We start from the raw sequence: 18,155 nt of genomic DNA, 5'->3' as shown, positions 1-18,155 counted from the left end.
CTCCCCCTCCTTTCATCCTAAAAGCAAATTAAATATCAGTTACAAGCCAATTCTATTTAAGCATTTGCTCAGGGTCTACTAATAAGAGCCAAGGGAGGATGTGATAGGGGCAGTTAGTCCAACACTACACCAGGTAACTATTGGAAACCCACGCTTTCAATCTCTCAAATCTATCACCTCAAAAACTAGCTGAAAGCTGAGGGGCTATTCCCTTAATCTGAGATTTTACAATTACTTGTGTTGCTTCTCAAACAGAAAAGTATATCATCAACTGCACTGAGTGTAGGCATAATTATCACCACTTTGTATCACCTCTATCTTCTGTTTTACTTCTCCCTATGGTAAAAGATACAAGAACCTCTCTTGAAGTGTTCCTTCCTCTCTCCCTTCACCCACACAACTAACTGCCAAGAAATTTTGATTCATATTTCTCTCTAAAAGGAGGAAGATAAATTGAAGCCTTTCTTTTCAATGCCAGAAACGTCTGTGTATAATTCATATATTTTAATTATTTTTTAACGCTTATTTATTTTTGAGAGAGAGAGAGAGAGAGAGCACGTGCACAAGAGGAGGAGGGGCAGAGAGACACACACACACACACACACACACACACACACACACACACACAGAATCCGAAGCAGGCTTCAGTCTTGAGTTGTCACTGCAGAGCCTGATATGGGGCTCGAACCCACAAACCATGAGATCATGACCTGAGCCGAAGCTGGACACCAACCAACTGAACCACCCAGGTGTCCCTAATTCATGTATGTTAACCGACACCCACCCAAGTGCATATTATCCATTTTGCAGATTACCCATGATTAAGTAATCTACTAATGAATATAAATTACTTCATATTATCCTTAGTGAATATTAGAAAACCAAATGCTTAAGAAGAAAATCTTTGGGAATTAGATTATATGATCCACTGTTTCCTTTACTGGCAAATGAAACAGAACTACTATACTAGATTATATTAATCAATGGATAAAATTCAACTTAAGACAGATAATCTTTTGTTCCATCTTAAAGGTTTAATGTAAAAAAAGACTTTACAAAGCTCACCTGCAAGGTGGAAATAGGACAAGAGCCCAGGAACAAATCTACTGGTAATCTAGAGTACTATAAAATATGTAATGAGGTTTCAGGTAAAAGTTGGTAACATGAAAGTATGTCAGTTTAACTTAACTCATAATTTAGCAATATAAAATAAAGGTTCGTTAAGTACTTCCTGTTTAATTTACTTTCCTGGATATTTAGGAGGCAGAGAACTTTTACAGAACCATCAACTTCATTTGTTCTTAAAATAATTTACTGTCACTGTTTGGATGCTGTATTTCCCAGGCCAAATTTATTCATTTGTTCTTAAAACCGATTTCAAGATACAGAAGAAGAATAGTTAAAAGTTCTACAAAAATGTTTTGGCCCTCAAAATTTTAAGTGCTACAGCAATTAACAATTATCTGATCAACTAAATTGACAAAGCTAAATGTAACCAAAACCAAGTCGCTCATTAAAAATATAAAAAGCAAAACACAGAAAAAAAATGAAAAAAACCCTTTCTGCCCATGAATATATTTAAAAAATCAACTGTAACCTAATTTTTGGAAGTTTAAAATTCCCATAGATGCATCCCATGATAACATGGTTTCTACATGTAAAATATACAATAAGAAGATATGTACTGTAAAGACACTGAGCCTCTAAATCCAGTGAATGCCAATACCAAAACATATGCAAACATATACTTCCAAGAAAGTCACCAGAGAGCAATGTCAAAGAAAACTAACACACTTCATCCCAAGACAATTTCCACCTTCAAACCAATTTATCTATAGAGGTGGGAGGAGGGAGTCGAAAACAATTTAAAGCATTAAAAACTTAACTGAAAAGGTCAATCCATCCGTTTTCTTTCAATGCCTGGGAAGGCATAACATCAAATTTCAGCAAATACAATGCCCACCGCTGGTTAACTTCATTCCTACTTGTTACCAAGATGAAATTAACAGCTACCTTCAATTAACATGTAAAAGATCCAAACCCTTTACATATTCACCCATTTAATTACTCTTCCTATTTGACTGAAGAGGAAACTAAGGCACAGAGAGATTAAGTAACCAGTAGGTTACTTAGGTTACAAGGTAACAAGACTAGGAAGTGGTGGAGCCATGATTCAAACCCTATACATGTAAGATAATAAAATAAAACAAGGGAATGGAGTGTTAAAGGAATAAAAAAAAATCCAAATCGCAAGACTATGGTGAATGAGAACGAAATATTTGAAGTATAAATACACGTAGATGTGAGTGTAAATTACACAAATTTCACCCCTAGACAAGTACTTTCTTGCTATAATATTTGATTACAGTCAAACACTTTCAACTACATCAAATCGTAGTGGCAGACGACCAAGTAAATAATTTACCGTCACTGTTTAGACACTGTATTTTACAGGCTACATAAAATACATTGTAATTTAAAACATGAAGGGGGTGGTGAGGTAATCGGAGCAATAGTTTAAGGAAAACTACTTTCTCTATCAACAGCTCATTAAAAAACAAACTACGTGTGTCGGGGAACCGGGGTAAGAAAAGGAAAGATGACAATCACACTGCCTTAACCCCACCTCCCAAAAAAGTAACTAACAGTGGGTCAGCGCCTAAAACCAACTGGAGAAATGGCCCAGTGGGATCTCGTGAGGGGATGACAGGAGACCCTAGCAGAGGGGGAGGGGTGGCGATGACAGGAGAGGGGGCGGTAGAGAGATGGCACGCCTCCCATCTCCGAAAAAGGGGAGAATACGGGGGGCAAGGGGCGGAGAAGGGAAGGCAGGAAATGTTGCCAGAGATTCCAAATGAGGTGAGAAGGAACAGGGTAGGAAACCCAAGAAGGCGGGACCCTCGGGCAGAAAGGGGTCTGTTTGGAGCAGAGAACGCATGTCAGTACACAGTTTTCCTGCCAGCTGACCCCCCTTCTCTCCAGCCCTTCCAACCCCTGACAAACTCACTTTCTCAGCAACCCTAAACCCGCGGGTCATCCCAGTCCCGCTCCCTGCCCCCCACCCCAAGCCGGATAGGTGGAGGAGGGAGCTTCACTCTCTCTCCTTGTTGGGCTGGTAGAGCGGACACCGGACACAGCCCTGATTCGAGAACGAAAAGGCAAGGAAAAGCAGGGAGGCCCAGGACCCGGGTGACAAGTCCGGGCGGCCGACGGGCGCCTCACCTGACAGAAGCGTCGGCAGTAATCCCGACTGCTGATCCCAAAGCCGCCGACACCGCAGCTGCCGCTGCCAGCGCCACCTCTGCCGTCACCCGCAGCTCTGAGCCCAACAGGGCCTGGCGGGGACTCCACAATGGCCACGAGCTCTTCTCCGAGGCGTTCGGCCTCTTGATCGCTCTCTTCCTCCGCCATGAGGCTCTCGCCGCCCAGCGCGTACCAGCCCCTACGCCGCCGCCGCTGTAGCTGCCTCGGCTAACCTCCTCCTCCTCTAGTTCCCTCCCCCTTCCCTCCGCCCGAGCCGGACAGGGGCCTCTCGGCTGGCTCTACTTCCGGCTCCGCCCACCCACGCCCCCAGTTTTCATTGGATATGTGAAGTTGCCAATCACACACATGCCCACCCTTCCAATCCCATTGGCCGAATCAGCCGTCTGTTTGATAGACTTGCGGTCCGTTGGTCAATGCTGCTCGGCGGTTGCTGGGGACCGCCTACGAGCTTTGCCGTAGGCGGCGCAAGAGGACGGGGCGCGGCGGGGGACACGGCGGCCGCCGCGGGGCTCGATCGGGCAACGGCGACGACGACGGCGGCGGCGGCGGCGGCGGGTTTTCCCCCTCCTTCACCCCCTGGCTCCTTTTTTTCTTCTTCCTCCTTTCCTTTCCGGCCGGGTCTCGTCCACTTCCCCTATCGGCGGCCCCGATCCTACGGTACCGAGGAACTAGGGAGGCCGAGGGTGGGCCCGGCCGTTGGTGCGGGCTTTGGGCCCGGGGCCTTCCGTCCTGAAGCGGGAGCCGGGGGCGGGGCTGGGGCGCCGTTGTCGGCGGGAGGAAGAGGGAGGAGACGGGAAGCCTGACAGCGGACGCCTCCGCCAGGCGCCCGCCGCCTCCTCCCCTGAGACTGCCGCCAACTCTGCTGTCGAGTTCCCGGGCCCACGGCCGGCGGCTGGGTCTCGGCCCTGCCCAGCTAGCGGGGCAAGGGTTGTGGGGCGCCAGCGTGCTGAGCTTGGCGCGGGAGGAGGGAGTCTAGACGCCGGGAACGTCCCGCGCCCCGCCTTTCCCTCCCCCTCCCGAACCCTCGGGCCTGGGGCGCGCGAGGAGGTGCAAAGCGGGGCAGACAACTGAGAAAGGACTGGGTTGAGGAGTGTGGAGGTGTTGAGGTAAACGTTGGGATCCGGATTTGGGTGAAGTTACCTAAAGGGAGCGATTTCAAAGACACCTGCGTTGTGGCTGTGTTGTTCGTCTTTTTATCTACCCTTCTTCCCTCCCCCTCCCCCATTTTGTCTTTCCATTTGTTTTTCATGTTTTACAGTAAAGGCATGACTTCCCGGCACCGCAGGGAAAATAGGGTGCAAGCCCAGAAACTATTTCCCCATCACCACTTGTTGAAAAACTGATTTGAAAGCATCTCCGGGTTTGAACAAACGAAAGTTCCAGGATTTCCATCGTCTCTGGTTTTGCTCTGGAGACCATTCACTGCTAAGTATCAAGACGAAAAAACTGGAAACTGACCGGGTAAACATTTAAACTTGAAAACTTACGAGTTTTATTTCGATCTAGTAAATAACTTGCTTCTCTTTTATTGGCTAACTTTTTAACTTCCTCGTTTAAAATATCTTTACCTTTTGTTGAAAACACTTGGTATTCAGGTCTGTAAAGTCGAGCATCCTCTACTGGGTGGATATTTGCCTCTGCAGTAACACAAACAGACTTTTTGAAAGTTACAAGTCTTTGGAATGTATAGGCCTTTAACATTAGCACAAATGATTGAGCATTTTATGCTTCAAAGAATAATGAACATGTTTATTGTTTTAAAGTTTGAAATCCAAATATTTAAAGACAGACGACTTTTCTCATTGAAAAATTTAAGCATTCCTGGGCACAGATACTTAATGTTTTTCATTACTAGCCTAGAACCATTAATCATAGTTGGGACTGATTTGCTATAGGAGTAAAAACACTACCATTGGGGCGCCTGGTTGGCTCAGTCAGTTGAACATCGAACTCTTGATCTCAGGGTGGTGAGTTCAAGCCCTGTGTTGGGCTCCGAGCAGGATGTGAAGCCTACTTAAGAGGGGGAGAAAAAAAAAAAAGAAAAGAAAAAAGAAAGAAACTATTAAAGTACAAAAATGTGTAATAGTAATTCACTACTATTTTGGGGGGCAGGAATCATATCTGTCTTGTATGCCATTGAAAACCTGTAGTCTAACAAAATTTGACACATGAGAGTCCAGCATTAAACAATTTTTTAATGGAAAGAAAACAATTAAATCTATTAAAATCTAAACTTTATCATATTTTCCAGAATTTCTGTGAAATGTTACCTTTCTGAATTTATGTCCACAGGTGTCATACATAACACATATATTAGCAATTTAGAGGTCTTTTGAGAGAGATTTCATATAACCCAGCTATGAATTCTCTAGTATGGGTTAAGGGAATACTTCATTATTGCTGATTTTTTGATTTGTTATATATAGGTTAATGCAAGAGCTTAGTCCGAAGGAATAGCTCCAGAGAACAAATGGTTGTCACTGAAAACATTTGTTTGGTATCTCAATTTTTCAGTGTCCATAGAAGTAACGTCATGATTTTGGTAATAATCATAAAAAATTGTTATTAGGATAAATTAATAAATTATCATGCCACTCCTGAGTTAAAGATTCAGAAAAATAACAAAGATAATCATTTACTTTCCATCAACAAATTGTGATTGAGCACCTATCATATACTAGGCACTATGTTAACTTTTTAGATTTGTGCTAACTTACTAGTTAATAGGTAAAATAAATAATTAACAAAGGTATTAGTTTTTAATGGTAAAAAGAGGAAACAAGTATTAGAAAAAGCATTTGCATATCTTGATCATCACCTTTATAAAACTCAGTGGAGGTATATTTGCATTAAAATATGACTGGGGCACCTGGGTGGCTCAGTCAGTTGAGTGTCTGACTCTTGATTTCAACTCAGGTCATGATCTTGCTGTTCAAGGGATTGAGCCCCATGTTGGGCTCTGTGCTGACACCAGCCCAGAGCCTGCTTGAGATTCTTGCTCTCCCACTCTCTCTGCCCCTCCCCCACTCGTGCTCGGTCTCTCTCAAATAAATAAACTTCTTAAAACATGACTTACTTTGAGCTCTGTATTTTGGCTTTAAAATTTAATGTCCTTGTTGCTGCTATTAATTGCAGCTGGTCTGTGTTCTTTCTTGGTTTTTACTTTTTGTTTTTTCCGAACAATTTTGGACATTACATCCATCTTCATATAGAAATAAGCCAGTTTAGTGGCCCACCTGTTTGAACAAACTTTGCACATAATTCCCTACAATTGTGTTCCTAAAATCAGTTGCCCCAAAACTGTGATGGGAAAAGAAGCTCTTTTAAACTTCAATACACATCTAAGTTGAATGAGAGTAACATAATTGATACCCTAAATATTGGCATCAGATCAGGTTTTCCTAAAAGATAGTGACATCTGGAATAGTTGGAAGTTCTTTTTTCATAATTCTAATTTATTTGAATTTCATCAAATTCAAGGAATGGACCTGATTGTTACTAGTAATTTGCTCTGGTTTTGCCTTCTCTTACATATTTTCAGGTAAGTTAAGAGTTAATAGACACAGTGTATTAATTTGAATTAAGTTTTCTGGAATCTTTAAATCTTAAAATGCTCATACCTGTCTTTTGTTTGTTAATTACTTCCTGAATGAATTGTTGTTATAACACTTATCTTTGTTTCTCTTGTCTCTGAAGAACCTTATTCAGAGTCAGAATGGAAAGATTTGTAGTGACAGCACCACCTGCCCGAAACCGTTCTAAGACTGCTTTGTATGTGACTCCCCTGGATCGAGTCACTGAGTTTGGAGGTGAGCTGCACGAAGATGGAGGAAAACTCTTCTGCACTTCTTGCAATGTGGTTCTGAATCACGTTCGCAAGTCTGCCATTAGTGACCACCTTAAGTCAAAGACTCATACCAAGAGGAAGGCCGAATTTGAAGAGCAGAACGTGAGAAAGAAGCAGAGGCCCCTAACTGCATCCCTTCAGTGCAACAGTACTGCGCAAACAGAGAAAGTCAGTGTTATCCAGGACTTTGTGAAAATGTGCCTGGAAGCCAACATCCCACTCGAGAAAGCTGATCACCCAGCAGTCCGTGCTTTCCTGTCTCGCCATGTGAAGAATGGAGGCTCCATACCTAAGTCAGACCAGCTGAGGAGAGCATACCTGCCTGATGGATATGAGAATGAGAATCAGCTCCTCAACTCCCAAGATTGTTGACAAGGAGGTTACCACCATTGTGATCAAGATAAATGTGGAGTATTAAAGTTATGTGTTGATTGTGTGGTTCATTTTTATATTTATTTCATTTAAAATCATGTGATGCAGAATAGTTTTGCAATGTGTATATAGTTGCAGGCAAAAAACAAAAAACAAAAAAAAAACCTCACTGCAAAACTTACTGTTAATTTTAGTCACCAATGGTGTAAAGCAAAACTTAGGGTTTAGAGTGTGCTAGGATACCTGAAACCTGATGGTTATCTTTAAAATTGATGGTTTTTCTCCTGAAATGTTTGTGCATGGAAGAACTGCCCTGCTTTTTTACCCTGTTGCCATATATGATTATTCCTTGTGAAATTACTTAATTACTTGGATTGAACACTAGCCTAGGAAATTGAAGCTGCTGCCAGGCAACACCACTCACAGTAACTTAAAGGAATTATTTCTGATTAGAGGATCCTCTTCAAAAAGGAAGGGATGGTGGGAAACTGTTCTTCTATCTTCAGATCCCTCGCAGAAATGACTGTCTTTATTTCAAACTATGCTTGTATATGATGTAGTTACCTTATCTATCCTTCAGTTCCTCACTGTCTTTTTTTCACCCTTTTGAAAGGCTTATTGTATTAGTAGCAGCTTCAAGTGACCAAAAGACTAAAATCGTTCTTTTAATGTCAGTGCCAAAAGCCATGGGGAATTTTGCAGTGACATGATTTTAGTCTCTTACTATAAACAAATTTTTTTAACCATAGCTTTCATTTCAAGCATCATCTTGAACTTGCAAGCTTTTTTTTTTCCAATGTCTTGATGTTAAAAGATTTAAAGATTGGCATTTTTATTTAAACATAGACATTTTATGATTGAGTTTCCTGTTTTTACAGAAGACTAGTAATTAGCTTTTGGCTGACAGATCAGATAATACGGAAATTACTTTCTATACATTAATGTTTCCATATGATTTATAAGACTTTAGGTAAATAGAACCGAGTTAACTTACTTTCACTTTTATGCGCTTTTGCCTCTGGTGGTGCAAGGTTTTTAAACATGGATGGTAAACAATTGTCTAGAAAGACTGGCAAGATTTTCGTAGTGGGAGATCTGGCAGTATCCTGCATAACTGTTTGGGTGAGGAAATAATCAGTCCTGTTAAAGGTCAACCATGTTCAGGAAATGATCTCTGCGAACCTCACTTATCCTGTAAGTTATATCCTCTCCATTGGAGACCCAAATTATATTTTTTAAAAACTAAACAGCTGAAGACTTGGACTAGAGCTTTAAAAAAAAACTTAAATTTCTTGAAAACGTTTAAGTTTAAAATACTCATGAAATATATTTCTATTACAAAGCACTAACATGAATGCCCTATGTGACTTGGAGTTATCTTTGAGGTCATTTTACCACAAATCTTCATTTGAAAAAAAAACCAAAGTGAATAAGAAGGTTATGTTTTTCAGAAACAGCTTTCCATGTCTTAAGTTTCTTTTACAGACTTAAGTTCCTAGTTCGGGTTGTCAAAGTGCCCATCTGATTTTTAGATTTTATGTTAGTTTTTGTGTTGTTTTCATTTTAAAATAAGCCTGCCACCAAGAAAAAAAAAAAAAATTGCTCGGCAAAATTTGAGTTTTTCTCACGTTTAGTTATGTAAAGTAGCACAATTAATGCCTGGAGTAGTGCTGTCATTGCTAAAGCACATACATGAGGAGACCAGCAGCAAAACATAACCAAAATATACTTTGCTTTTACTTCCCCTAGTAAAGAATTTGCAGGCAACCATGTTTCTTTTGAATTAACTAAGATGGTAGAATATCTAAGAAGCTAGGAAAATAATTGAGTTTTATAGCATTTTCAGAATACAAAAATAAGGTTAGATATACAATCATTCTAATTTTTCAAAATTCCATGTGATTCAGACTGCTCCCTATTTTAATATTAATTTGCACTAACAGCAAACACATAGTGGCAGAACAGTTTTGAGTAGTCCTAAGCAGTAAACTGGATGATGTTGCACAAGAAAAACCAATAATTCACATTTGAGTTTCTAGTAGTTATTATTGATTTGATGATCATTTAGGTCCCATATATGTTAATGTATTTCTCCAGGCTCCTAACTATTCCCACATATATATATCTAGGGGCATAATTCTTCCTCCTATTAGGATTATATCATGTCCTTAGAAGCATTTTCCATCCTGTTGTGGAGGTTTAATATGTTTGTTTACTGATTATGAAACTTTTTGTTCCCTGAAACTGGTTAACTTTGTCTCATAGTTCAATAGGTAAGGCAGAATGATTGCTTTAGCCTGCTCAAACTGGTACAAATCCGTGAAGCCATGGTTGGCATATGTTGGATAACAAATGAAAATGTCTAAGGTGTATGCTGCCATGAAGGTGTAATGGACATGTGTACAGAAGCTTTCAATCTTAACTATATAGTGTTAGTGTGATGCTATACTATTGGAAAAATAGCAGTTTTTTTTTCTATTTTATAAGTTGTATGCATAAACATAAGATTTGTAATGTTTCATTTATAAACTGCCTTCTTCAACACATGCTTACCTGTTAATAGTGTTTTCTTGAAGTATGGTAGTATGTCTTCCAGAATTTCACTATATACTTACAGTAAATAGTTATTAGCTTGTTGAAATGTTAAATTCCTTGTTGTTGTTGTTTTGTTTTGTTTTGTTTTAATTCTGTGGGGCATATAGCAAGCCTGAAAGACATTGTAATTATTTCCTACAGGGTGAAAATTTAGAAAGATTGTGTATGAGAGCCTAAATAGTTATTTTATTCATTATCATCTTTAAGACTTTTTTTTTTTTTTAAACAAATGCTACTTCCAGTTAATGCATTTGGCCCTACTGATTTTGGGGGACCAGAAAACTTTAAAGAAAAAGCTCTGCATCTTACAATTGTAACCAATTAAGTATCAGCTTGGGATTTTTCTGAAGTATTCATTGCTTAAAAACTGTTGTAAGTAAAAGTTGGCAAGATCTCCAAGCAGAAAGTTCCATGTTAAAACTTTTGCCTGAAAGAATTTGTATGTGAATGTTAATGGAAAACACATTTAAACAAAATAAAATTTAAAGTGGCCCAAAACGAAAGCCACAAACATTTCGTCATTTGGTGCTTAGTCTTTGTGAGGGCTCTCTGTGGTTTGACTTGCCCCAACTGACTTTAAATGAGTACAAATCACCTTCAAACATATTCATTAAATAGAAGATTCATCCTATAATTTGATTGAAAATCTTAGCCTAAAATAAATTGCTTTAGTTTCTGGTCAGCACTGATTAACTTGTGAATAGTGAAGTGACTGTCCTAAACCTTCATTTATCTCAATCCATACTATCATAGACTTCTAAGGTAAATACAGTTCTTACCTAGTGGTATTCTACTTGTATCCAAGATACTGTATTCATTAAAAGTTTACTATGTTTATTTTTGTATTCCCATGCTTATTTTTTTTTATTTTATTTTTTTTTTTTGCTCACGCATGTATCCTTAGTATAATGTGTCACTTTTAAAGTTTTGTCTCTGTGACTTTTAGAAATAAATTTCAAAAAAATTGTTTCAGAAGTTTTTGAAAGCACATTTTGTGAGTCAGTAACATATATTTTTTAAATTAATTATTCATTTAATCTCTACACCCAATGTGTGGCTGAAACTCAAGACCCCAACACCAAGAGTCACATGCTCTATCAACCGAGCCAGCCAAGCATCCTGTATTTCATTTTTTTAAGTAACATATTTTATTGTTCCAAAATAACAGAATTTTACTAATTGACTTTTTTCTACTAGTTACATCTCTATAGGATTATTAGCCCTGTGTCTAATGTAACAGCATATATTCTGTCAAATCAGATTCACATCATAGCTACAGATAGCTCTTTTCCTTAAAAATCACATAGGTAAGTTAAATAACCTAATCAGTGCTTTTAATTGGAAACATTTTAATTTTCTACTTACAGAAATATTAATCATGAAAGACGAGGGCCTAATTTGCACTTTACACATTTTATTGGGTTTTTCAAAGATTTGCTATATTCTTATTCACCACTGGGGGTGAAAAAATGCATAGAAGTTGCAAATTGTCTTGCCTTTTAGTAGTTTTATGTAGTTTTGAGGGCATATATTTCTCCTATTCTGACAAAAAAAATTAATGAATTTATAAAGTAATTAACTATTTTTCCTGCAATCAAAATGGTAGAAAGGAACTTAAAAAAAAAATCAGTCAATACTTCTGCTTGCAGTTTAATATAAACCCATTAACCCATCAATGATCTTTTTAGGAAAAGTCTTTATTTTTCCTAAAGAATACCATCAAAACCTTTATTAAATGTAAACCAATTGAATATATGTGTCTCTAGGTCTCATTAACAGTTCCTGTTTTTTTCTATGTGTAAACTGAGTTGTATTATGTACCTGTAACACTGTATGTCATGATGCAAAGATGCTTCTGGGTTCAGGCTAGCTAACCTAGCCCTAAGAAAGCTAAAACTAGGTGGTAGAATAGAAGTACTTATGATCTGATGTGTTTGATTATGGTATGATTTCCATCTGACTACTCTTCAATATGTTACTTAATTTTGGTTGTTTTATATGCATACTATGTGGAGTGAATATTTCTTAGATCTCTCTTGTTTAAGTGTTAGAATCAGATCATTTAAAAGCCCATGTCTTCAAGTTCTTAAATTTGAATAATATGCAATTCGTATTTATTGAGTCCCTATCCTGTACCTAATACTACTCTAGCCCCTGGGGACACATCAGAGAAAATAAAAAATTCCTGCCTTCAAGGAGTATACATTCTAGTGATAATATAGTCATTGTCATAATACAGTGATGGGGGCTGAGGAGGACATATCATTTCTTGTCTTTTCTAGGCAGCTCCTTTAAGCACTCGTCATAAGACTAGTTACTTAGCCAAATACTTGTCACTGGTTTTGTTTTGATTCTCGAAGTCTTATTTTGTATAAAAAGAGCACTAAAAATTGAAAATTTGTCGATTAAATGGTCTGTATATCCTTTGAAAATATGGTAGTTTTTATAATCCACAAAATATGTATTTTCACATTAAAATCTATTAAGCAATGGAATTGACCAATTTAAATACCTGTAAAGTACAAACCTGCCACACATTTCAATGCAATGCCCATGGTAAATCAAGAGCTCCATTGAATACTGGATATCAAGGTAGTCACAGGTGTACCACATTAACTAATGATTATACAGGAACCAATGCCCTGAGCTGATGTTTATTAGATGACAGATTCTACAAACTTTTCTTTTCAAGCATCAAATGAATCAATGTTAATGGAAAACATTGTTTTTATATGCCTTTTTCCTATCTTGAATTTATTTCTTTAAAAAAAAAAAAAAAGAAATTTAGCGGGGGAGGGACAGAGAGAAAGGGAGACATAGAATCCGAAGCAGGTTTTGGGTTCTGCGCTGTCAGCACAGAGCCCTACGCGGAACTTGAACTCCCAAGCTGCGAGATCATGATCTGAGCCACCCAGGCACCCTTTTATGTATTCTTTTTCATTTAGCAAATTTGACTTTTATGAATATATCCTATGGAACAAAACAGTCATTATGTAAAGATATATGTAAAAGAAAGTTTATTTTAATATTGTAATAGTAAACAATTGCAAATTCTATAAATGTCCAGCAATAGGGGAATGGTCCAAAAATTATGATACATCCATATTACAGTGTATTCAAGTGATCTGAAAGTAAGAATCAGGGGCACCTGGGTGGCTCAGTCGGTTGAGCATCTGACTCTTGATTCTGGCTCAGGTCAAGATCCCAGGACTTGGGATGGAGTCCCAAGTTGGGCTCTGTGTTGAGCGTGGAGCCTGCTTAAGATTCTCTCTCTCTCTCTCTCTCTCTCTCTCTCTCGCTCTCGCTCTCGCTCTTGCTCTCTCTCGCTCTCTCTCTCTCCCTTTGCCCCTCCCTCCCACTCATGCATGTTCTCTCTCTCTCAAAACAAAACAAATAAATAAATACAATTTAAAAATAAAAGTATGGATCAGAAAATTATCTACAATATTAACTAAGTTAAAAAATTACAAAATATTTTCTCACTTTTTGAGAAAAGAAAACAATGCTATATAAATGTACTACACATAAGGTGGTCGACATATACCATATGTTAAGATTACTGACGTGATATTGAATGAGGTGGGAGGGAATACTTGCTTTTTTTACATCCCTGTGTATTGACATTTACAACAAGCACAAGTTATCTTTGTCACATAAAATATGAAGTAGACCTTTACTGATACCTGCTAACAATAGTTATATCCAACTGCAAAGAACAGCAATATCACATGATTCACCTATACCATTAATGAGAATATTCAGAATTTGCTGAACAAATATTTAAAAACCTCTTTTTTTGAATACTTTAAAATTTACTTTTATAAAATCTAGTTGCATATCTACAAAGTTAAGTCTTCTTTCTTTTTCCCAAGTTATTCATTACTAAGTATGTAATGGGGAGGTAATTTCAAACTACAGCTTTAATATTCCTGTGTTTTCTTCTATAAGTAGCCTGCACTTTCTAGTTGTTCACAGTAGTTGTACACATTACACCCTATGTTTCAAAAATGCTTATGATAAACACAAATTTAATCACTGCTAAAACCCCAGCAACATGTTTCAAAATCTGTCAGTTAATGGGAATAAGAGGGATGTCATAATATATCATCAGGGAGTTCTTTATAACTTACAATGTCTATGAAACACTTCAATTTTCTATTTTAGAAAACCAGCATTAAATCAGGATTGAAACTCCTTTCTGGTAATTATTCGTCATTTAACTCTATTCCTCTCCATGAAGATAGCTATTTTGGAATTCACAGTCTTTTGAAACTTTTTCTAGCGAGGATTGCCTAGCATCCTCACACTTACGGGCACAACAGTTATTTCTTTTCAATTCAGTATCACAGTGACATAGAACAATCAAGATACAATGTTTCCCTATACCAATGGCCATTTGTTCTTCATCTTTCTTTTCCTGTCTGATTTCCTTTTTTCTCCTCTAATGCTTCATCTCTTCCTCTTATAGATTCTTTTTTTTTTTTTTTTTAGGTTTACTTATTTATTTTGAGAGAGACAGAGAAGGCCTGAGTGGGAGAGGGTCAGACAGAGAGGAGACAGAGAATCCCTAGCAGGGTCCCCTCTGCCAGCACCAGGCCTGCCGCGGGGCTGGAACCCACAAAACCATGAGATAATGATCTGAGGCAAAACCAAGAGTCAGATGCTTCACAGACCAAGCCACCCAAGCTCCCCTTCCTCTTGTAGATTCTTAAGGCTTCACCTTTAGCTGACACAAAATATTATCAACTCACTGACATCACAAGAGTTGTAAGTAGCAAATTCATGTCTACAATCCATATAGTTATTAATGCACATTTTCATGTATGCCCATAAAATGTGGCGGATTTTTGTAATTCAAATTGCAAATACTGCCAGAATGCTGCAACCAGTATCTTCACGGAGTTGTACATACACATGACCAGATTCTACATCTCTATAGGTTTTACAGTAAAACTCTGCCACTGCAATTAACCTTAAACTCATTAGGTGTATGTCAATGTGCCCATCACGTTGACTTTTGTGTTTGTTAACTTGTATCAACAATGAAGCTAACAATATAAACATCTGATCAGCTTAATTGTTTTCTTAAGGCTATAGGTAGAGTACCAATCGTCATACTACATCTAGGAAACAAATAACATTTATGAATGTTCTCAAATGATATGCAGCATATTTTGGTATTTTACTTGCTTCTGCATTTAAAAAAAATATTTTTTCATTAAAAAAATGTTTTTTAACATTTATTTATTTATGAGAGACAGAAAGAGGCAGAGTATGAGCAGGGGAGGGGCAGAGAGAGAGGGAGACACAGAATACAAAGCAGGCTGCAGGCTCTGAGCTGTCAGCACAGGGCCTGACGCAGGGCCCGAACTCACAAACTGCAAGATCATGACCAGAGCCGAAGTCGGGGAGGCTCAACCGACTGAGCCACCCAGGCATCCCCCCAAAATTTATTATTTTTAAACTAAATATAGGGGCACATCTGGTGGCTCAGTTGGTTAAGCCTCCGACTTTGGCTCAGGTAATGATCTCACCGTCTGTGAGTTTGAGCCCTGTGTCAGGTTCTGTGCTGACAGCTTGGAGCCTGTTTCAGATTCTGTCTCCCTCTCTCTCTGTCCTTCCCCCACTCGTACTCTCTCTCTCTCTCAAAAATAAATAAAACATTTAAAAAATTAAAAACAAAAAAAGAATAGGGGCCCATGGGTGGCTCAGTCAGTTGAGTGGCTGACTTCAGCTCAGGTCACGATCTCATGGTTCCTGAGTTCCAGCCTTGAATCAGGCTCTCTGCCATCAGCACAGAACCTGCTTCAGGTCCTCCATCTCTCTCTCTGCCTCTCTGCCTCTCTCTCTCAAAAATAAACAAACATTTAAAAGAAAAAGAAATTTAAAAAAATAAACTAAAAATAGAACAACCCTACCATCCAGGAATTGCACTACTAGGTATTTACCCAGTGGATACAAAAATACCGATTGAAAGGTGTACACGCACCCCAATGTTTATAGCACCATTATCAACAATAGCCAAACTAGGGAGAGAGCTCAAATGTCCATCGTCTGATGAATGGATAAAGAAGATGTGGGATATTTATAGAATGGAATATTACTCAGCCATCAACAAGAATGAAATCTTGCCATTTGCAATCATGTGGATGGAGCTAGAATGTATTACATTAAATGAAATAAGTCAATCAGAGAAAGACAAATACCATATGATTTCATTCATATGGAATTTAAGAAACAAAACAGATAAACATATGGGAAGAGGGGCACAAAAAGAGAAGAGAGGGAAACAAACCATAAGTGACTCTTAATGATAGAGAACAAACTGAGGGTTGATGGAGGGAGGTGGGAGGGGCATGGGCTAGATGGGTGATGGGTATTAAGGAGGGCACTTGTTGTGATGATCATCATGAATTCTACTCCTGAAACTAATATTGCATTGTATGTTAACTAAAATTTAAATTAAAATAAAAAGTAAAACTTAAGGGGCTCCTGAGTGGCTCAGTTGGTTAAGCATCTGACTTCAGCTCAGGTCATGATCTGACAGTGTGTGGGTTCCAGCCCCACGTCCAGCTCTGTACTGACAGTTCAGAGCCTGGAGCCTGCTTCAGATTCTGTCTCTGTCTTTCTCTGCCCCTCTCCTGCTCTTTCTTTCTCTTTCTCTTTCCCTCTCTCTCTCTAGTACATATGACACTAAAAAAATAAAAAGTAAATAAATAAAATTACAAACATAAAAAATAAGGGGCGCCTGGGTGGCTCAGTCGTTTGAGTGGCCGACTTCGGCTCAGGTCATGATCTCGTGGTCCGTGGGTTCAAGCCCCACGTGGGGCTCTGTGCTGACAGCTCGGAGCCTGGAGCCTGCTTCGGATTTTGTGTCTCCCTCTCTCTCTGTCCCTCCCCCCATTTGTGCTCTGTCTCTCTCTCTGCCTTTCAAAAATAAATAAATGCTAAAAAAAAAAAAAGTTTATAAAAACAAAAATAAAAAATAAAAATAAAGAATAAAATAAAATTTGATATATTTTTTTTTTAATTTTTTTTTCAACATTTATTTATTTTTGGGACAGAGAGAGACAGAGCATGAACGGGGGAGGGGCAGAGAGAGAGGGAGACACAGAATCGGAAGCAGGCTCCAGGCTCTGAGCCATCAGCCCAGAGCCTGACGCGGGGCTCGAACTCACGGACCGCGAGATCGTGACCTGGCTGAAGTCGGACGCTTAACCGACTGCGCCACCCAGGCGCCCCAAAATTTGATATTTTTGTCAAAATAATGCATGCATATAGTTTTAAAAGTCTGATAATATACATGATTTATAATCAGTAATTATCATCCCAGCAATCCCAGCCTCACCCTCTCACCCATCCCTTTTCTTCAATTCCTTCATCTCCCACCTCAACTCTTTTACCTGTTTCTTCTTCTACTTTCATATTTTGGCATAACATGGTTATGCTACAATTTTGATTCATCAATTTTACTTTTTTTTAATATTCATTTTTAAGAGTGAGTGAGAGAGCGTGAGCGGGGGAGGGGCAGAGAGAGGGGGAGAGAGAGGATACACGAAGGCTTCACACTGTCAGCCCAGAGCCCAATGTGGGGCTCGAATTCACAAACTGCTAGATCATGACTTGAGTCACAGTAGGTTGCTTAGCTGACTGAGTCACCCAGGTGCTCCTGATTCATCAGTTTTAGACATGATACTTCAAAATGAAGACTTTGTTGTTTTCCACTAACATCATCCCACACTTTACCTCACCATAGGATTTTTATGTAGTTAATTGTCTCCATTTTTATGGCCATGTAAATGATTGTTCACCCCTGAACAACGTAGTGTACAATGATTATTTCCTTTCTCAATTTTTTGATTTTTTAAAAAAGTCTTATAATTTTATATCATTTTTTCTTTTGCTTATATTTCCTTTTTCCCAAATGCATCAAAAGATACAGCAAATACCCATACACCTATATATAGCAGATACCATTGTAATGCAAAAATATGCCAAATAGAGTATTAATTCTATTTTTTTTCCCAGAGACCTTTCTTCTCAGCCTTGTGTCCTCCGGCTCAAATTTGAATGTGCT

The 18,155-nt window shown here is 38.7% G+C and overlaps 2 protein-coding genes across 4 annotated transcripts in view; one reads left to right on the top strand and one right to left on the bottom strand.

The window, feature by feature from the left end:
- ZNF654 (zinc finger protein 654) overlaps window positions 1–3,659 on the bottom strand; it is a 95,822-nt gene extending 92,163 nt beyond the window's left edge. For both annotated transcript variants that reach the window (XM_045501688.1, XM_045501689.1), the window contains exon 1: window positions 3,223–3,659. In XM_045501688.1, the coding sequence (XP_045357644.1) occupies window positions 3,223–3,411 (189 nt within the window). In that variant the 5' untranslated portion in view covers window positions 3,412–3,659. The remainder of the gene's footprint in view (window positions 1–3,222) is intronic.
- A 147-nt stretch (window positions 3,660–3,806) lies between these two features.
- CGGBP1 (CGG triplet repeat binding protein 1) lies at window positions 3,807–10,594 on the top strand. 2 transcript variants are annotated; one of them, XM_045501694.1, is made up of 3 exons: window positions 3,807–3,921; window positions 4,523–4,725; window positions 6,961–10,594. In XM_045501694.1, the coding sequence occupies exon 3, from the start codon at window positions 6,980–6,982 to the stop codon at window positions 7,481–7,483; it is 504 nt and encodes a 167-aa protein (XP_045357650.1). In that variant the 5' UTR covers window positions 3,807–3,921; window positions 4,523–4,725; window positions 6,961–6,979; the 3' UTR covers window positions 7,484–10,594. The 2 variants fall into 2 exon arrangements, with proteins under 2 accessions (XP_045357650.1, XP_045357652.1); XM_045501696.1 differs by lacking the exon at window positions 3,807–3,921 and adding an exon at window positions 4,159–4,370.
- The last annotated feature ends 7,561 nt before the right edge of the window (window positions 10,595–18,155 follow it).

The sequence above is a fragment of the Leopardus geoffroyi genome, chromosome C2 (genome assembly GCF_018350155.1).
Source record: "Leopardus geoffroyi isolate Oge1 chromosome C2, O.geoffroyi_Oge1_pat1.0, whole genome shotgun sequence".
Taxonomy (NCBI): Eukaryota; Metazoa; Chordata; class Mammalia; order Carnivora; family Felidae; genus Leopardus; species Leopardus geoffroyi.
This window is presented reverse-complemented; position numbering and strand designations above follow the sequence as displayed.